Source organism: Pseudopipra pipra, chromosome 16 (assembly GCF_036250125.1).
Source record: "Pseudopipra pipra isolate bDixPip1 chromosome 16, bDixPip1.hap1, whole genome shotgun sequence".
NCBI lineage: Eukaryota > Metazoa > Chordata > Aves > Passeriformes > Pipridae > Pseudopipra > Pseudopipra pipra.
Window position 1 is genome coordinate 3,852,493 of NC_087564.1, and position 21,618 is coordinate 3,874,110.

The 21,618-nt window shown below is 40.0% G+C and overlaps 1 protein-coding gene across 27 annotated transcripts in view; it reads left to right on the forward strand.

The window, feature by feature from the left end:
• The window catches only part of RBFOX1 (RNA binding fox-1 homolog 1), a 1,150,020-nt gene that overhangs the window by 532,477 nt on the left and 595,925 nt on the right, over positions 1-21,618 (forward strand). For 4 of the 27 annotated variants that reach the window (XM_064672744.1, XM_064672748.1, XM_064672751.1 and 1 more), the window contains exon 1: positions 12,011-12,176. The exons of 20 other annotated variants lie outside the window; for them this stretch is intronic. In XM_064672744.1, coding sequence (XP_064528814.1) covers positions 12,054-12,176 — 123 coding nt within the window. In that variant the 5' untranslated portion in view covers positions 12,011-12,053. Of the gene's footprint in view, positions 1-11,897; positions 12,177-12,438; positions 12,520-21,618 lie in introns of those variants that run through there. 3 more of the 27 variants (XM_064672774.1, XM_064672775.1, XM_064672753.1) reach the window with 3 other exon arrangements.

The following is a 21,618-nucleotide window of genomic DNA, read 5'->3' on the forward strand; positions in this document are numbered from 1 at the left end:
TTGCCTTTGGAGGCTTTTTATTTCTCCTTGATTTTGGCATTTAGATAAGATTTAATTTAGTTTCAGGTTTCATGCCAGATTTCGAGGTAATGATGAGTTTTAATTTTACCCTTGTTGTTTCTTGCATTCATAATAACAGTATTAATTCTCCAATTTCAATAAATACTGCATGGCTTCTCAGGTTAGAAAAGAGTGCTCATACAATTTATTTGCTTGGGGTGATGTGAAGTTATAAAATTATAAATAACCACAAATATGAAATATTATCTTCTCTTGAAATATTGATAAGGATGCAGATGGAGCAGCCATTTAAATATCTTAAAAGGGATATGTTGCTAAATCTGCACAGTAGGTGTGGCACTTGGAATACATTTGTGCCATGAAGAACAGGTGAAGCCCCTGTGTGAGCATTAGAATGGCAGTAATAAAACTGCCAGAGCAGAGGTGATGTGATGGTCAACTCACTTCTCTAGATGTGTCAGTTAATAAAAATAGATGAATCTTTAAGTGGTGTAGTGTTCCAAAAATCATCCTGCTCTGGCTTCAAGTTCAATTAGTGAAATCATCCAAAACCCACAGTTCTTAGAATAATACAAAAAAGGCTTAATGATGTGTGACAACTCCCAAGAATATAGGAAATTGTCTTATCTTTTGCAAATGAAGTCCTACTCTTCCCATCTTGTTAGAAGGTGGTGCCACTTTATAGTCAAAGCATTGGCCATCAGAGCCTTCCAACCTGTTTCTGAATAAGTGATCTAAACAACTTCTGTACAAACTAATATTACTGGCCATTCTTTTTGGCATTTTAATTCAAATACATCTCAGTTATGTTTGTTTGTTCAGGATATGAAATATGTGTATAGATAAATATATATATATATATATATATAATGTTTATTCAGTGCAGCAGATGCTCAGTGAGCATCACTTGGTGTTGTGGGGTATTGTGAATCACTTGTTTTTCTTGTGTTTTAACTCTTTCTCTCTCCCCTCCCTTCCCCCTTACTAATATTAGTATTAGGATTTTATTGGAATTAGTTTGAATTATTAAACTTCTCTTATCTCAGCCGTGAGTTTTACATTTTTTCCCAGTTTTCCTCCCCATCCCTCCAGGGTTTGGGGGGAAGTGAGTGCCTGCCTGTGTGGTACTTGATTAGTGGGGTTAAGCCACAACTCTGGGGTAAATGAAATCTTAGTTCTTGTATGGAAAGGCAGAGAAAAGGATTACAGGGGATAAAATTTTTAAATTCAGTAGAAACATTTGCTTTTCCAGGTAAAAGGAACACTTAAACTAAAAGGCTGTGAAACACTCTTATCTTCTGAATGGTGGGATTGAGGGTTTTCCTGAAGAGAAATTATCCTGTGAAATTATCAGAACCTCAGAACATATTAGAAGTTGGTGGTGTTTGGTAGGAAAAATAATTGTAAAATCAGGAGGGTAAAAATACTGATACTAGAATGAAAGAGTAGTGCTGACTTTTTGTGTGGATTTTAAAAAGAAGTCTGATATATCTCTGGAAAAGCATTTTTGGTGGAAATTAGAGTCTGGAGCAAGGACATGGTGTGATAAAATGTAATTCAGCATTTCCTCATATGGAATATTGTCTTTCCTTTGGCGTCATCTCCATCTCCAGTGTTAGATGGAACAGAAAGGGCCAGGCTTGGGGCTGGGAAACATTGTCTCATGTGCTGGGTAGTTCAGAGTACACACATTTCTTGTTCTCTGCATTTCCACAGCCTTTACTATTTAGTGGCCAGGAGTGATTCTTCTAGAAAGAGGGAAGTGGAGCACATGGCTCTGTTTGACACTTTGTTAGCTCTGTAAAGAATGTGAAGGCTCTACATGTGCCTCCTCACTGTGAACTGGTATCTGGATTCCATTAGCAGGTTGAAGAGATCTAATTGTGCAGGTGAGGAGTTTTCACTTTCTGCCACTGAGCGTGGAGAGGACTTGCAGCCTTGATGTCCAAAATTGTGCCTTAGAAATCAGAGTTTACACCTCTCTCAGGCAGCCAGGCTTTTGTGTGCACAAAATCCTGAGAGGATCCTGGCGGTGACTGAGCACCGTGTTCCATCTACCTACAGACATGTTTCTGCCCAGTGTCCATCCATGTGTACCAGCCTTGTATCCAGGAGTCTGTCATCCTTCAAAATACTTGACCTGTTTTCCCATATTGTCTGCATTTTAAGAGGTTGATACTGGTACAGATTCCTCTGGGCCGAATTTCTGACACCTGATTTCAAAGTTCTGTCTAGGGACACTTTCTTCAGTGCTGCAGACAATGAGGAATTAATGCAAAAACCCCCACCTTATAGTCAGAGAAAACTATTTGAGCCATACTGCAGTTATTCCTGAGTTGCTGTGCACCCTGTCCTCTTGACCCACCAAAAATGTCCACTAGACCCAGGCAAGGGAGGGATGGAGCACCAGGATACAGTGTCCTCTTCCATTCCCTGCTTTTCCATTTGGAAATGTATTTCTCACCCAGCTGGCAGCCTGTCAGCCCTGACCCAGAGCAGGGCAGAAAGGGACTGTCCCTGTGAGCTTTGCATTGCTCTCTTCCAAGGGACAATGGAGCATGCACGTGTTTTGATCCAGGAGTCACGCTTTTGAGACAGAGAAATGAGAAGTGAAATACCTGATGAACTTTTCATTGCCTCTAGTCAACAATATTGAGCAATCATGTTCCAGAGAGTCGTTATTGTACCACCTGAATTAGTGAAATAAAAGTGAAGACTATTTTATTTTCTGACAGCTTATTTTCACAGTGGTTGTCCAATAACAACCATCACCTCAGTCACAGGGGCAGGAGGTTCACGAGTTGTTCCATCAGGATGCTCAGCACACTGGAAAAGCCTGAGATGCTATTTTGATTCATATTTTCTTGTCCTACAGTTTTGGGTGACATCCTTGAACCAGGAAATGCCAGAGAGCTTTGCTGTCTTTGACAGTTCACTTGTGAATACTCCAAGGAGAATTACTTGAGGAATGACATGAAGTGTGTTGTTGCTATTGTGACTGTTGAAAGCATCTCACACATGTTGTGCTTTTTAAAAAAAGAAGGCTCATCTCTCTGGAAGAGCATTTCTTGGTGGAAATCAGTGTCTGGAGTACAAATAGTATTGTGGTGGGTAAAATGTACAAGTGGGTCAGTTTGAGTTAAAGAAAAATTTCTGAATTTTTTTCCTTACCAAGATCTACTGTTGCTTTGGGAGTATGAGAATTCTGCTTACTAAACAATAACAAAAAAAAATTTGTTCCACTTCCAGATTACTTTTTTTTTTTTTTTTTGAATGAAAACCCAAATGAAAAGTGGTCAGAGGGAAAGCTTCAAAAATTAGTATTTACACTTCCAGTGACCTCAGCACAGTCCACAGTTTTTCAGCAGGAAAAAAACCAAATTCTTCTTTAAAAAGAATCCACAAAACAAATAAAACCCCATGGATGCATTTTTCTTCCCAGCATGCTTGCACTAGGGAACAAGACATAGAGATGATCAGAGCCTGAGAGTTTAACCAGGAATAAAATACAGTATTGTGTTCTGGCCCTCACGCTTGGTCAGGTTGTATTTTCCTTTAGAAAATTCTTCCCTGTGCTTGTGGGATATCAGAGATAATGATCTGTTGAGTAGGAGCAATGAAGGAAGACTCTCAGTCAATAAATTTGCTCAGAATGCAAGCAAGTGAAATAATCTATTGTCTGGTACAGCCACTCAGTTACAGTTCAAATAATTCCAAAGCTTTGGCTGTGCAGAAATGTTTGGATTGGAGTATAACATACTGGAAATTCAATGTTGTTCATGTGTGTTTGCAGGAATTTATGACAGGGAAAAGAATTGAATTTAAAATTTTATTCTGAATCTTATATTAAAGCTTTTTAAATATATCCTATTAATGCTGAACTCCTAACCGTTCTTGTAAAAGAATTCTCTTTTAAAACCAAAGCTAAGCAAAAAGCATTTTTATCAGCAGAATGAGCTTCAGTGAGAATTTTTAAATCTGGTAAGGTTGTTTTTTTAATAGTTCAAAAGAGAAAATAACTTTTATTTTTCCTTGTGAACTTCCCACTACATATTGGATTGTCTGCTGTAATGGGCCATGTTGATGGAGTCAGTGTAGTCCAGAAGGTACTGCATAGTTCAGCTAAAAACCCATAATAAATATTGACTCCTGAGAAGCTTGTTCTTCTCAAAGAAGACTTATATGACTCAGATTTTAATTTTTTTTTAATTATTTGCCTCATTGAATGATATTTGGAGTAGCCAGAAATGTCTCCCTTAATAATGGCATAATTTACGTAATTTTTTTGTGTTTGTCAGAAGCAGAAACTTTTTGCTGCCTTAGTGGTTCATCCATTTTCTGGAATCTTTTCATGCTACTTTACATGCACAGACTGCTGTCTGCAAGCTGGGCCTGGATGAGTTTTATACACAGCTCATGGAAAAACTTGCTTGTGCATCCCCAGATTTATTAAGTGACTTGGAGTGCCATTGTATCCAATTAGTGTTTCTCTCCCTCACAGAATAATTTCTCGAGAAATATTTGCAGTTTATAAAATTATATACGTAATTATATAAGCTTTTGGGTAATTACATGTATATTTTAGGTTTTTCTGTACATTTAATTATGGTTTGTTGTGAACTGTTTACAGCATTTCTCGCTGGTGGGGGAGAGGAGAAAGGGAGGGGAAATGGAGCTGAATGTGGAGTAAAACCAAGGGAAATCTCATATTAAAGATTCACCAATGAATCTTTGCATAGTTTATGCAAATCCAGTGGGTATTTTGTGGAAGTGTTAATGAGTGTCACATCCTGATTACTGCAGATTTCCCCTTGCATTTCCAACCGTACCAAATCCAATTGAAACTGCTAAAATTAACACCACGAGTCCACAACAGTTTGTCAGGAAAACGTGTGAAATTTGTTTTTAAAATATCAGGCACTAATTATTCTTGGAAACATCATATATAGATGTTGATATAAAATATTCCACATGCATCCATCTTGATGGATGACAAACTCAACATTGGTCCCCCTAAGTCCTTCTGAAGGACCAGCTATTTCTGAAGCAAATTTTGCATCTCACTATAGAGGAAACTGTATCATTTAGCTGCCCTGGCACCAGGGCAGGGACACCTTCAACTATCCCAGGTTGCTCCAAGCCCATCCAACCTGGCCTTGGACACTTCCAGGGATGGGGCAGCCACAGCTTCTCTGGGCAACCTGTGCCAGGGCCTCACCACCCTCTGAGTAAAGACTTCCTTCCTTAAGGTCCTTGCTGGTCCTTTTGCTGAGTGTGAAATGTGGCCTGGGATGTATGACGTGACTCCAGACTAATGCATTTAGTTAATCTCAAAAACTGCAGAGTGAAAAGTAAAAAAAATTAAATTAAAAAAGTAGGAAAAACGAATTAATGATTATGTTTCCCTTTACTTAACAGTTATTCTCAGGGCTTTGAACACTTCAGCCAGCTCGCTTGCCTGTCTCCCTGTAACCTTTGCACTTTGCTGTGTGGGCCATCCCTCCTCTGAACTTTCTCTACGCTTTTGCTGGGTTGAAAATTTTGAGACAACTTCATGTTCTTTTTGTTCTCTTTTTACTCAGTTTGGCAAACAAATCCTGTCTTTAGAGCTGGGCCAAGAAAGCCCTTGCAGCTCATGAAAACAACTTCAGTCTAGAAACATTTGAGGGGAGGGAGATTTCCATAACATCGCCCCGGGATGCCACTGGTAGGAAGGATTAGGATGTCCTAGCAAGGAGTTGGGTATGGATCTTTTATTTAGCCTGCCTTTATCTGTCAGTGCTGGTGATATAATCCTGTGTATATGACAAGTCATGATCATAATGAGCCTGTTTATTTCGAGATACGTAGTGGCATCGTTCATTTGCACATTAAAGGAAACTTTGCTGGGAGAAGACAAATACGAGGCCACAAAAGCTTAGTGATTATTGTAATGCTAATCTGTATTCAATCCTGTATATGTGTCACATCTTGAATACTTTAAAAAATTAATTAGTCAACTGTGTTGTGCCACAGATGAGCAGTAGCAAGTGGCTGCTTCCATCCACAAGCTGTGGCATTCTCTGTGCCAGCAGGACTCTGGGGGAGAGAAGGCCCCCAGTAACTGAGCTGGAGGTGGTCCCATCCTCTGCCTTCTACCTGGTAGTGCACAGAATTGTGGCATTTGTGTGATTGTGTTAGTTTAAACCTATTTTCATCACTTAAAATATCTCAAGTAGCAATCCCAACATTGCTTTATATCCTGTATTTATAAAGATATTTAAATCTCTGCATTCATTTTAGTGGGAAGTATGGATCATGCATCTTAAGTTAGTGACAAAAAGTCTCTTTGGTATGTTTTGCAATCTGGAGAGCAACTGTAAACGAAAATAGGTTGAGTAAAAATAAACACAGCTGCAAAATAAAGATTTGTCATTGCTAAGAATAAAAGATACACATTTACCCAATTTCCCGGCAGAATTGTACCTCCATACTTCTCACAGATTTGCACAGAAAGTGTGTTACTTTTCCTCTTCCTGTGCCGAAAATTTTCTAGAAATCTCTAAGCAACCTACCCATCATTCCTTGTCCTTTGCTCACATTGCTCCTGTGGGTGCACACTCCCAGCTGCCTCCTGGGGGGTTGTGCTCACTGTGCTTTGCTCAGGAAGCAAAGGCAGAGTTCAGGGTCTGGATTCAGACTCCTCCGAGTGTGGGTGCCCCAAAGGATGGCAGGGGGAGGCCTTGGTGCTCCCTCAGTGACTTCCACTTGTGATCTTGGGACTGGAAAATGTTCTGTATTAAGTGTGTTTGATGTTCTGAGGAGCATTCAGGGTCCTGTTCTACGGCCCAGGCTGTAATTTGTCATTCAAGGTGTTACCTTGCACAATGTGATTTAAGGGGCAGCAATTGCACTTCCAGGTTTTTAGGTGCTTTCCCTTGTGTTTTGACATTTCCTCTCACACCTGTAGGGTGAGCACTGTCACCTCTGTGTTTTCTGGGCATAGGAAAGGACAATTAGACAAATTAACCCTTTGCAGTTTCGTTGAGGAACTTCACTTTGTGAAGTGAAAAAAAGATTGCAGAATTGCAAGACTTTTTGAACTCACAGGAATGCAGGAAAAAGTTGTGTTTTCAAAATGATGTGATTTCAGGAAATGGTGACTTGTTTGAGAATGACATCTCAAAGCAGATCCAGATTACCTTTGAAGGACATATGTAGTGAAATGTTAAAGCCAATGTTGCAGCCTGAACTGGTAATCCTTGTTCGTGCTGAAGTACTGTTTGCCTTCGTAATGTGATTTTTTGTGACTGCTTTAGCACTTCAACAGGGCTGTGAATATGGATAAGGACATAAGGAATTATTTTGCTTCAAGACTTTTCAGAGACCTGTTTCTTCTTCACGTTGGTAGATGTGTTGTTGCCATATGTTTCACATTAAACATTGCAACAAGCTGAAAAAAAATAGTCCATAGCCCTAAAGTGAATACTGCTGATACGTATTTTTGTGCTTTTCTTATAGCTGACAAAAAATGAGATACATATTTTTCCTTGACTTGATGCATCTTCAGAAACTTTGCTCTATTTTAGGAGTTTGGATAAGGAATTATTTTTTGAGCATGACCTTCCAAGCAGCAGCGGCTGTGCAAAAAATTACTGTCCTGTGGAATATGCATTTTGGGCTCCTTATGAGGGGCTGAATACAGGCATGACTGGTTATTTTGATGACCTCTTCTGTAGCATTTATGCAAGAAACTTTTTTTGTAGCAGTGTTTGATGTAACATTTGTTAGATCAGTACTGGTTTAGATACATCAAAATTATGTTCCTCCAACTGCTTTACTGACGGGGCTTGACTCCTTGTTTTTGAGTGAAATTAGGCATGTTTTTGTTGTAAAAAGGTAGCAAATAGAATTTTGCATTTAATACTTGGCAAACTTTTGCATTTAGAGCTACAACAAAAGTGTAAAAGTGCCTTTGGATGATTGTAATGTTTAATTTACCTCCTTTGTGAACTACTCTAATTGCATGTACAGCTGAAACAGAAGTAGAACATTCAAGAGAGATTAGTGACATCAATAGCAATATACCTCCTTGGGAAAAGACAACACCAACTAATAATGCAAAATGAAGCATTTCAGATCAATATAATCACATTTAAAAATTCTTTATAGAGGCTATTTGTAAGCCAGCAGTGAAAGAGAAATACTGACATTTTGAATATACAGAAATATAATTTGTGAAAGCACCTAGTACTTTATATCACAGATTTTTTGGAACATCCTTTTTGTAGGTCTAATGCTAAAACCACTTATTTTTGTGTACTCTTGTAATTAGTCTCATTGTGAGCGTAGAAACACTGTGGGTGCTTGCAGGATCCAGCCCCTGGAGAACATTTTAAAATTCTGCTTGGTAGAGGAAAAACTTGTGTTTGCTGATTGTGTTTCTTTTGATTTCTTTGATAATTCAGGTTTAAAAATCCTTATCGTTTAGATTCTCTCCAAAAGATTGTACCTAGAGTCTGTGTAACATTTTGAATTCTCAAATGTAGGTTTCCTTGAGCTTTGTTGTGTTTGTGACATCTGATGGATGTTGTGTTTCTTACCATGTTGGTCTCCTGCCTTAGACTCTCCCGCTGTAACCAGAAACTGTTTTGGGATAAAACTGCAGCGTGTTTCTGATAAATCACACGACACTTTTCCCACTGAATGTGCGTCGTTAGGCTTTCTTTCTGTAATGCTGCTGGATCATTAGATGGCATGTAAAAAGAAACCATTCCAGCAGTGATCCATCAGGCATGGAGAGCCCCCATGTGTTGGACACGGACCTGCATTAAACCACATTTCACTGCCCTGCCTGAAAAGTACTGTCAAAACTGTGCAGGTGCAGAATAACCTTCTATAAGGTGCTACTTTGGGATTTTAACAATCTTCATTTTACTTCAGTGGTTTTTAATAGCTCCCCTAGCACGGAAACTTAATTCAAGAAATTACAACTGAATCAGTTACACACGGAAGACTTTCAGCTGGAAGCTTTCCAGGGTGTCATGCCTAACTTTTTGGATCAGTCTTAAAAGAATTCAAGCCTGGCCATTCACTAAAAGGCACTTACTTTACAGATACTTTGGCCTGTTCCTCTGTGAAGTGATTTTTTTGTTGTGAAGTGGGAAATGCTCCCTTTTTTAAGGAGAAAAATGTGTAGGGGATATGGAACAACTAAATTTATTTAGAACTTGTAAAGTAACAGACATAATGTGATGACACTCATCTGTGCTATTCAATAAATACTTTGACAATATTTATTTGAAGATCTCAAGTAAAAAAGGAGATAATTCTGGAATTACTGTAATATTTTAGTTATTTAATCTTTTTCCTTACAAGTGCAGTGGAAAGGTTAGAGAGATGCCTTCCATGTGACTGTGTGTGTGTGTGTGTGTGTGCCTGAGTCAGGACAAGGATCTCCAGTAGCTGAACCACAGCAGGACCCTCTTCTTCCCTGTTGTGGTTCCTCACTCAGGCTTTTGCTTATCCCTCAGATCAATTCACAGAGAATTTAACTCTTGGTCTCGGTGTTGCTCCAGGGGTTATAGTTCCACACACAGCTGCTGAAGGATCTGTGCTATCAAACAAGGGGATGCCAACCCAGCTGAGGTTCTGCAGCCCCTCTACAGTGACTCAAGGACAAGCAGTGGCATCCTTTGACCATTACAGCATTTAAGGAATTTTATCTCTTGTTCATACGTGAGGTGGAAGAAACAAACTTATCCACCATTTAGAGAGAGTGGGGAAAATGAATGTATAATATGTACATCTTTTTATTCAAGGTCATTAATTCTATAGACTGAAATATGAATTTACAGTTCTCTTTTTTTCAAGTTGGACATAGACATTCCAACTTTTATTTCGATCTGATTCTTGTCACAACTTTGTGAATGATGCAGCCTGTTCTGCAATGCTTCCCCCTGCCCCCCCGCTCTTATTTGTTTCTAATGAGATAATTACTTGGTTTAAACCCTTTTCCATTACTTGAATAAAGCCTGGGGATCTCTGAAGAACAGCAGAGGGACCACATGTAGCATCTGCCAGCATTGCTGGTCCTCTGATTGAGTGACCATTTGTGCTGCAAAGGCTCGGGACAACAGGCCAGGGGTAATGGGGATGTTTCTTGACTGCTTCAACTCTGAGTGGCCTTGCCCTTCACAGCATGTTTTTGTAAGACAGTGGCAATTGCTGCTGGTGTCACTTTTAATGTACCTCTGAGCTTAATACTAAGGACGGACATAGGGGAAAATCAAATTTCAGTAGCAGAATGATAAGACAACCCTCAGTATTTTGTTGATTGTAAATGATAGTGTGTGGTATCTTAGTAATCCCTGCGTTTTAGTTCACCCATGTTTAGACACACAAGGTGGTTTAATAGGAATTTCTAGCATTTCAGGGCTTTAGTGCTCTGAAACATATTAGCCCTGCTTTTGCAGGCAGTGTTTATTCATTTCCAGAGCGCTGTAGGGTCATTAATCCTCCGAGCCCTCCTGAGAAGTCAGAGATGGGAGACACTGTAAGTCGAATTATTCTAATTTTACAAGTGGGAAAACTGAAGAGATGAATAATTTGGTCAAGGCCACACAATTAGGCAGTGTGAGCTCTGGGATGTGTTCTGGCTATTAAGCCCAGTGGTCAGGCCAGCCCTTGAAACATTCTGCTTTTTAAATTATACACTTCTGCTTTATTATGATTAAGATGCCTTCGTTTTCCCATACTCTGTCTAGGTAGATAGTCTTCTTTTCCTTGCAGGTACTAAGGTGGGCATAACTACAATAAAAACTTCAAAACAAGGAAAACCATATGAAATCAGATTCTGAATCTGACATTAGTTTGTATATTTTAAGTTTTCATAGAACATAATTAAACCTTCCCTATCCCGTTCTGCCACAAAGGGGTGCAAATTCTTTGTTTTATTTATACAAAAAGGGAATGACTGATTGAAATTATTTTCTTGGAGATCACTTCATTAGTCTCCTATTTGATTGCAGAATAATGATAAATATTGAAAGATGTTATACTAAACTCTTTTTTTTTTGAGAAATGGTGTATGTGTGGTAAGAAAATTCATTTTTGAAAATTACAGAAGTCCTCTAAGTAGCATCTATAGAATTTTTCACTAGAGTTTAAGTGGTTACTTGTTTACTTTGGTTACATAAATAGATGTACTTTGAAATAGCAATTTCGTAGGGAATAAGCAAGGCTTTTGTATAGAGAAAGATGTCAATTTTTAATGTTTATCTGAAACGTTTTTGTTTTCTCTGCTCCACAAATGGGTTAATTGCTGCCATCTCTAGTGGAAGATGTTCAGGTTTTATTTCAGTTGCAGCCAATCTTTGTCTTAAAAATAACTTACTCTGCAATATTGTTGTTTTTAAGCTAATTCAGAATTTCACAGGTAATTAATCATCATTTAATCCAAACGTTAACCATCTCGCTTAAATTGTTCATAGAACAAAATATTAACCGTTTTATCTACATAGACCCGAATAGCGAAGCCCTACAAACTTTAGCACCACGTCCAGCATTTCAACAAGCAGTTAATATTTAGTCCATACGTCGAGCCATTCCATAAATGAATTATTGAGTGTAATCCGCTCTCCCCTGCCCACCTCCCTTTCCCACAAGGCTGTGGTTTTTAGCTGAACCGGCGCTGGAGCTGCTCTTATCTCTACAAATAAACCAAACGCGCTCCTGCACTGCGAAGCCTCGTCGGCGAGGGGAGCAAAGCGCCGGCAGCCGAGGGCTCCATCCACCGGCTCGTGGCAGTGTGGGGAGCGCGGCGTGTTGGAAGTCATAAATACTGTCCCAGGGACATTTTGAATAATGTAGGTGTAGCGGGAGAGGCTGGAAGCGCTTCCATCCTGCCCGCTCGCATCTCCCCGCCCGGGAGTCCCGCGGAGGGGGCGCGGGGTGCCCAGCGCTGTGCCCTCGCCCTGCTGGGCTCCTGCAGGAGGGCCGGGGACAGGGACACAGGGCTGCCCGCTGCCCTTGCCCCCGGCCGGGAGCGCTGGATGGTGCCCGCGGGCCGGGGGCTGCAGGGCCGGCCGGGGCCGCTCCCCCCGGCTCCTCCGGGAGCTTCCCAGCCCACGATGAAACCTTGGCAACTGCTGGCGGGCGTGGGAGATGCCCTTCAGGTGAGGCAGAGGCAGCTTCGGAGGAATTCCGGGGCGGGGGGAGGGAGGAATTCCGGGGAGAGCGGAGCGCGGGGGGGGCCGGGGCAAGTTGACATGTTTGGCTGCGGGGGTTGTGTCGCCGCCGGCAGCGACTTCCCGACGTGAAGGGCGAGAGGTGAGGGGGCAAGGGGGGCTCATGTGAGAGGTGAGAGGGTAAGGGGGGGGCTGATGGCCGGGTGGGAGGTGAAGGGATGCGGGGCGAAGCGTTCGTGGGGCTGCCGGCCGCGTGCGGAGCGGGATGCAGGGATGCAGCCCGGGATGCAGCCCTGGACCGCCGGCACAGGGATGCTGCCTCCGCTCAAAGGTGTGTCGTGTATAAACTTACCGATGCGACGGTGCTCCCGGTGTGTTTGTCCTCCCTGTGTTCCCCGTGTATTCCCCGGGTCTGTGTGTGTGCAAACGCCCCGCGGGGTGAGATGCCTACGGAAAATACCGTGCGGGGGGGATTCTTCGTCCTTCCTCCGGCTGCAGTTCACGTGAACTTCATCTTCAGGGAGCTGCTTGACTTTCTTTGGGTAGAATATGTATTAGCATTTATATGGAATGTAGCAGGAGGCTCATCAGTAGTGGTTTTGTCAGATGGATTGTTGCTTTACAGCATTCCCGACCAACCTGGGAATTGCCTCTTTAACTGTAGGGTACCTGTATGCCATCAGAATAATATACTGATCTTAAAAAACACAATTTAAGCGAGTATTTTAAAGCTTTATTGCTGTACTTGTTAAAATACATGGGATGAAACAGCAGCAACATTTAGTTAATAAATACAATTTAAGCATACAGGTAATTTTGGCTAACAATCCATTTATATGTTTTTGCATTGAAAAAGGCAGGAACCGGGTATAACAGACTGGGATTGAAAAGTGCCTATCAGTTTCCAGCTGGATATAATTGCAAGGTAATTTGAATACTTTGAACGACTTCAGCAATTTTCTTTCTTTAAAAACCCCCCACGCTTCAAAGTGTGGAAAAAATGTTGAGGGGAGTGGGGAAGGTGAGTTTCAGTAGCTTTGAAAAAAAGGAATCTCTTCCAGACTCTTCATAGGGGCATAATATTTTTGAAAGACTTGCTGTCACATGGAGGAGAGTCTGGCACTCCAGTAGTGGAATGCTGGGCTCTGCAGTTCAGGCACCATAAAATCACGTTGCTTCCAGGACTGTACATCAAATTCCACTCCAGGTATTTTATTTTGGTGGATATTCAGGAATTTAGTGAGATCTAAAGCAGTTTTTCTATTTGTGACTTCTGTAGTGATAAGGAATTTGGTCTTGATAGAGAAGTAATTAGGATTTATGTAAGTGTTAAACAGAAAGTTCACAATTGTTTTTGCTTATGAAACGCTTAGAATAATTAGTTTACATACAGGACATTGGTTTCATATGTATTTCTGAAATGAAGCAACAGACATGTATAAAGTTTGAATATCTTGATATTCTGACCATACTTTACAGATTTATTTTTCAGGCATGTGATGTTTACATTGTTGTTTTTTGAACATGCAAATGAGGTTGACTTCTCAAAAGTGAGCTAAACTGCAGTTAGGTGAACAGCATTCCCTCCTCTACAGCAAGAGTAGTGATGCTGTGTGTAATCATTGTTTTTAGATTGCAATCATTTCATGGCAAAAAATGGACTTTTTGGTTTTATCCTTCACTGGTGCTTCCCTTGAGAGCCCGTGGAATGTCTGTCAGTTATCAGCTGTGCTTCCTTTCAATCTCACGGATCTATAGGGGTTTGATTATCCATTTCAGGGTTTTCCTTCCTGCAGCAGTGCATTTCTCGGTGTTTTAGAGGCTGTAAACATTCAGTAGCTCCCATCCCCACCGCCTTCTCTGTGAGATGTGGGCAGGAAGTTGTGTTTAATCAGTGCCTCCCAACATCCAATACCCTGGTACCTCACTGAGTGTAAGTACAGCTCATTATACCCCTTTCCAAGCACAGTTTTAGAAAGATTGAGCTTTATGTTCTTCCCTACGTGATAAGTGTTTGAAATCAGAATAACTTAAAGATAGATGGGTGAAGCAACTTTATTATTGTTATCTGGCAAGGTGTTATGTTCAGTCTCTCTAACTTCAAAGCAGTTACTTCAGTAGTATCATTATCATAGAATTGGTCAAATTTAGTTGTTTTATAAAATTTTCATGGAGGGTCTCAGTTTGCTCATAAACCAGAAAACTTTTCCAGGAACAAGTAATAAATTGATTTCTCAAGTGATCAACCTCGTGGTATTCTAAATGTTAGAAAAGGTCTAGAAAAATACCCTGAAGTACAATATCAGAAGTTTGGACTTTTTCCATTGTAATGAAAAATATTGTTATTGAATTTCAGTAAATTTTATTAAGATAAATATGTTAGATATGGTAAATGAAGCATCAAATTAAATAGGAGAAAGAAGATAAATGTGGTTAACTCATGCTTTTAAGTTATTGTGAAAGAGTAGCATGAAGAGTAAACCAGGAGAAAAACGTGTAGGGAATTTTAACTGTAGAAAGTATCTTGTCTAAGCTTTACTTCATATTTTAATTTAAGTAAGGAACGTGCTAAAAGGGAGTTATTTTTCACTCCTTAGTTAAAAGCTCAAGCTGACTAAAGTCAAGCTTTTAATCGACTTCAGTGACAGGGATTTTAGAGTTTTTCTTGGAATGATTATGTCACAATATAGTATCTTTCCAGAACTTAGAGGTGGGAACAAAGGCTACAGAGGACCTTGATTATTTCAGGTGGTTTTTCAGTGGTGTTGGGTTTTTTTGATGTATATTTCAAGACTGGGACATAATTTACAGCATCTCCTGAGAACTAAGCATAACTTCTGAAATGTTCATTTTGAAATGTGTTAACTTTTTAGGGGAATAAAGTTTACTTTTCAAAACGATTATTCTGCCATAAATAGGCTAAAAATAAAGTATGTGCCTTTAATTTTCTTTTGGAATGTGTTACAAAGGAACAGTTCTCATAAACTCTGAGGAAATAAAGGGTTTGGTGACTACACTGATCTGCAGCTGGTGGCTTTGCACAGGGAGGCATTTTTGAACACAAGAAGTACCAATAGTACATAATCACCAGAGGGGAGAAGAGTTCAGGCTTATTCTTTAAAAAGGTGCGTCATAAACATGTTTTCTCTAAATTTCAAGTGCTGTGGGGTTGCCTTTGGGTGAGGTACCAGGCAGAGTAGTGAAAAGAAGTAAATGTGTAAGTGCCAAACTCTCTTCTGGTGAAACTCCCTTCTAAATTTATCTTGTCAGTCGTGGAGGTCTCTACCTTTAGGAATAAGTCTTTTCCTTTTCATTTTCTTTTTAAGGTATCAAGTGGAGATGTTAAGGAATGTAGCAGAGTTGTCTTAGTGACTTTGCACACTCGCTACTTTTACTTTACCTGGATTTCAGTTTGGACAGTGTGAGAACGTGTTTGCTTTGGGGGATTGGAAGTCAGTGTGAGCATTTCTGCTTTGTGTTTGTCTCCATCGTGCCCCTTGTGCATTTCATTTCTTTTCATTTCACCAGGTTGAATTGCAGAGGCCGTGATTTCCCTCCATTGTCTTTGAAAATAAAGCACAGTGTGACTTCCTCCACCAGGTTGCAATCAGAGCCTGTTTTATCTTTTGTTCTGTAGTTAATTACAGATTTCATGCACAGCAATAAGGCTTCTGCAAAGTGAAATTTCACTGATGGTCAGGAATATTTCAAAAAATGCTGTCATATCACAGGGGCTTATTAGTTGCCTTTCACAAACATGGAGACACACAAACTTTTTCTGAAGTATTAAAATGGAGAACCTGCTTGAGTCAGCAGGAACATCCAGATTCAGCAAAACTGGGTTATGAATTCAAGCAATTAAACATGACAAAAAGCCCACTTTTACTGCCTTGACTTAACATCCTTCCTGTATTTTTTTTTTTTGAGATATAAAAACTTCAAAATGTTCTTATTTGTCAGGTGTTCCCAAAAACAAGGTATACCTCCAAACCCCAGAAACTCTTGAAAATTCTCTTGCTTTACATTTGCACCTTGAGGTTTTTTTTAAGTATTTTTATTCTCAGGAGAAGCAAACACTATTATTTTATTCAGTTTAGGCTACCTGGAGTTTGGCAGCTGTGCATTAGGTACCTGCATTTTGGTAGAGATAATTAAAAACAGACTGGTTGAATATTTAGCAATGAATAAAATAATCTTTTTTGATCAATATTAAATATATATTGAGGGGTTTGCTAATGATTATTAAAAATCCAAGCTATTTTTTTCCCTTTTTTTTTTATGGATTTGATGCTCAGAAGTTTTAAGCAGGTTTCCTGAGTAGTAATTAATTATTGCAAATTTAGCTGGCTAGAAAAGGTGAGGGAAGTAACCAGATGAAAGTCAAGGCACTAAAGACAATGGACCAACCTGAACTGGAAGAGAGTTTTAGATTATCCATTCCCCACTCGTGTCGTGGAGCCTGATGTAAAATTCTAATCCCCACCCTTTGCAAATGGAAATTATTCCCTCTGTTTGTGCTGTGGTGCTCTCTGGTGCTTATGGGTTTTTTAACTTGAAAAAGTTTTCTCTGTTAAAGTTAGACTTTCTGATTACATGAATAATAGTAATGGTAGTCCACTAATAGTAATCCAAGAAGGAGATTTGGCCATTTTTCCAGGTAAATAAATTGTAGCTTATGTGAGAACTTGTTTCTGACTACTAATTAACCCAAATCTAGTGGCTGCTTTACCTGTAAAAAAGTGAAGTGAGAGGCACATGTGGCACATCACTGCTGCTGATTTGGGGACTGATTTCTTGCTGCTGAGAACTTGCACTGTTAGCTGATGCTCTTAAGGAAAGTCATTTCATGACTAATGTCATTTAAGCTGAGACTCGGGATCTTTGAAGAACTGCTGCCCCAGTGGAGCAAGTCTTCTAAGAACATGACATTTAGATCAGGCTCTGATGGAGCATCTTGGCTCTCTCCTTCTGCACTGCTTTATGTGACTTTTCTGTTTTCATCTTGGCATCAAGTGAGCACCTGTTTAAGATGACTCTGCCTTTCTGCCAGCACGTGTCCTTGGGGAGCAATCCTGGGATGGCAAGTCCCCTCTGGCCTCTGACTTTTCCTGGCCCAGCCTTTCATGTGTGATGTCAATGAAGAGGAAGAGGTTCATTTGGCAGGATATATCTGCTCTCAGCTGTGTTTGCAGGGAAGGTTTGATATTGGGCTGTGACACACAGGAACCTGAAACCATATTTACTTTGCTGGAACATTTTGCAAGACTATAATGAAAATGAATATCGTCTAACATTTTCATTTGAAGACTTTTTTTTTTTTAATTTTAAAAACAAGTGTTTATTGATAAGATCTGTATGATGAACAGTGAGAAGATGTCCTGGTTTTCCTCCTTGCCAGTTGAGGCAGCACCACATGAGGCTGTGATCCTGCACTAATCTTGACAGTTACCAGGAAAAGCAGGACAGTGCTGCCTGTGCCAGAGAGCAAAACCATCTCAGAACCAGAGCTCATTTCAGGTGGCATTTCATTGCAGTCATGAGCCTTTCCCAGTGTCGGCAGAGTCAGAATCCAATCGTGGCAGACTGAAGTTTCTCCCAACAGAGAAGCCAAGAGAGTCAACTGAATTCCATTTTGACTTTTCATATTTGAAATCATGAGCCTTTTTCTTCATCCTACTTCCTTTTTTTGAGCCATGACAGGCAGTAGTATTCACTAAAGGATGATATTAAGAATGGCATTGGGTATTTTAATATTTATTTTTTTACTTCCAATTATGTTTTCAAGATCTCACCATCTCTCCAGAAAGTACTTAAAATTATCACAGCAGGTAAATCAAATTGAGCACAGTCATGTAACAGTTTGACAGAACTTCTCTTTGCTCAGTTTTAATCTCGAGAACAGAGCATTTTATCTTTGATAGCTGTGGTTCACTGATCACACCCCTTCTTAATTCAATGACTTCAGGATGGTCTTTAGAGCTGGAAAACTGGGGTCAGAGAAGAGCTCAGTTGTGAGATATGTTACAGTCTGTGAATTATCAATGAAATGGGACTTCACAGAGTGTGCAGGGGGATGCTGAGCATCTTTGGGAGAGGCAGTAGCTACAGGGGACTGAGCTCCTCCACAATCCTTGGATAGCCTGTAGGAGGAGTAACTGCATCCATCAAGTCTTGTTGTAAGTAAAGGAAGCAAACTTGTGAAAGAACTAAGTGCAAACCAACAGCAGCGACGCTGGGCAGCTGGTACAGGCTCACACACTCCTCCTGCAGCAGCCTGCAACTACTGAACAATGAAAAACTGGGTAAAGCTGAAGCCTCTTTGTGTGGTGGTGTTTTTCCTAACTAATGGAAGCATCAGGTTTGTGTGTTAGTGTTTCTTGCAGTGAGTGACTGTGTTTCAGACCTGGAGCAAGGCATTCTGAAGAGGGGAGGCAGTGTGGTGGTTCTGCTCTCGTTCACCTTTGCCTACACAGAGCTGAGCAAGCACAAAGCACAGTTCCATCCTGGGGCTGAAATGAGGTGTTTGGTGATCACAGGAGAACAGTTGGTGCAGAGGACCACTCCTCATGTCACTGAGCCCTGCTCTGCTCCCCCAAAGGAGCATCTTTACAAGTGTCATTAATGACAGATACCCTGGTAATCTTTGAAAAGAATTCCCTGGACTACTTTTTCAATACTTAGAAGTCTTTACCCTCTTAGAAAATATTTGTTTGCTGGACAAATGAAAATCTGCCATGCTGCAGATGACCTTAGTGTTTCATGTTCTCAGGGGACCTGAAGAAAAAAAGGTTCCCCTGCTCCCTGCACCACTTTTCTATGAGTGAGATTCCTCAGGTTTCTGTCTCGCACATTTTAATTTCTGTATTTTGGTTCAACTCTTTCTAGTTATTGGGATTGGGAATCTTTATTTTTAATCTAAGAAATGCTCTTTGAACATTTTTGCATTGAAATGAAAACATTGAATTCAAATAGTTTAACTAATGATCAGAAGCCAAATATTGGCCATGATTTGTAATATAACCAGGATTGTATAATGATTATTGTAAGACATAGACATTTGAGGCTGGCTTGAGATCTCTAAGCTGCCTGTTGGACTTCTTTGAGACAGAGGTTATGAGGTTTATTATTTTGCCAAAGTCAACTAGAAAGTTTTATTCAGAGCCTATGATGTTCCTAAATTTGCACAAGTGTGTGTGTGTAGATATGTGTGTGTGAGCATCTGTGTCCTAAAAAGATAAAAGTTAAACACTTCTGCTGATACACTCAAGACTTGATTAGCTCTGCCTGCTCTTGGTTGCCATCATTTCTCTGAATGAGTTCCTCTGAATTATGATTGCACACATTTATCCTGTCAGTACAACCTCACAGAACAAGTGTGGGGAGAGAAGAAATGCAAGGCAGGGATTTAGAAGACGAGTCTTTTGACAGAAGAGGTGATGCATCATACTCTGCTTGATCAGTTTAGCACCTCCCCACTTGGGGGGGGTATATCCAAGAAGATCTGAAGGACTGTTCTTGGATAACCTCCTTCCAACCTGTCTCATCCCAGGATCCTGTGTTATCAGCTGGGTGGATCTGCTGAGCAGTGAGTTATTTCAGTTCTCAGAAAAGGGTAAAGCACAACAGGGATAAAGTGGAAAATGCTTCTGCACTTTTGAAATATATTTGTATCTGTGGAAAAGGATGCAAATCTTTTCCAGCCATTTGTAGTAAACCCTGTTTTGGTAATTAACAGCTAAATGACTAATATTATACAATAACAATGTGTGAGTCACTGGCTGGTGCACAGCTTGACTTTGGCTATGGAGTAGAATAAGAAAAGTGGAGGATGCAAATTTTAATCATGCACTTGAATGCATGACTCAGGTAGATTATCTTGTGCCTTCCTAGATGGGAGGTGGGTTGGGCTGTTCTCATTCTCTGCAAGTTTTAGCACTACAGAGGAGCCAAGGGCATTGTGCCCGTTAAGATAACAGAAGACAAAGATGGATGAGCAAGCTGAGATTCTTATGGGGAATTATCTTTAAAAATGGCATGCAGGATGTGTACATTTATTCCCCCAAATCTTTATGTCTGTGAAGCACAAACACCATAAAAATATAACTGGATCCAAGCAGTTTTTTTCAGGCAGTTATTTCCTTGGAGGTAGGTTAATTTTAACAAATTAACAAATTATATCCACGTTTTAAGAAAACTGGAAACGTGGAGGAAAAGAAGAAAGAGACAGCACTGCAATTTTGCCATGTTTATTTTGACAATGTAGAAGAAATTGTCCTTTTTTTACCTCACTGAGGAATTTCTTTTGGATTTTCCTGCGTGCTGTAAAACTGCAAAAGTGCTTGGGTCTAACTTGAGTTAGTAACAGATGTTTCATTTGATTTTTCAATGCTGCAGACAGTAAACTGCATTTCTGTTAAAGAAACAGATTCTAGCATGTCACTGGATGTAAGAGCTTTGACGTGTTCTTCTCCATGTCTGTAGTGAGTAGGATGTGAAGCTGTGGGCTTCAATTACACAAAGGAAGGTTCAGATTAGGCATTAGAAAGGCTTCCTGATAGTAAGAATACTAAATATTTAATTAGATGAGTCTGGAAGAGTATGAGATTTCTATCACTGGAGGCTTTTAGGAATGGTTTGGAAAGCAAATGCCAGACAAATGCAGCTGTGTGTCTTTGTATGTGAAGATGTTCTATAGAATTCATTTCTAACTGACAGCACTTGTTCTCATTTCTGCATTTTCCTTTTCCTAAAGTAGCAAATCTTTCTCAAAACCAAACTTAACTCCCATTCAGCAGGTGGGTTTCACTTATGTGTTTACCAGGTGTTTTTAACCCAAGTTCAGAATGTGCCCTTGCTGTTGTTCCACATCTCCGAGGTGGGGCACTGAGTCAATATTGTTCCCGAAGAACAGAGTTTGGAAAATACTGGAGTTTTGCAGTTTCTGATAAAATCTGGGATCTCCCTTTGGGCCAGTTTTGTTTTTTGGGGAGCAGTGCAATAAGGGGTGTGCCCTTCTTCAGTCCCTGCTCCCAGCTCCCCTCCCAGGGGTCTCATTTCTAACACTGTCATTGCTGGTGAACCTCGTGTGGAGTTCTCCACTCAGCTCTGAGAAAATTCTTGCTCTGAATTTATGGAAGTTCTGAAGAATCCTTTCAATAAGGGACAAGACAGGTATGATAGAATTGAAGCATTTAAACAATTGGCTCTGTATAGCCTCTTATAAACCTATATTACATACCACAGCTTCCCTTATTCCCTTAATGTTACCTTTAGGATTTAAAATACAGACCTATAATCTAAACTAAGTTATTTTGAATATATTTTTGCTTTATTAATAGAAAGCAATTTTTTCTTGTGAGAACTCTGCAGACTTCCCATCTTCTATTAATAACATTAAGGTTTATGAATAAAAAGCTGATTACACAGAATA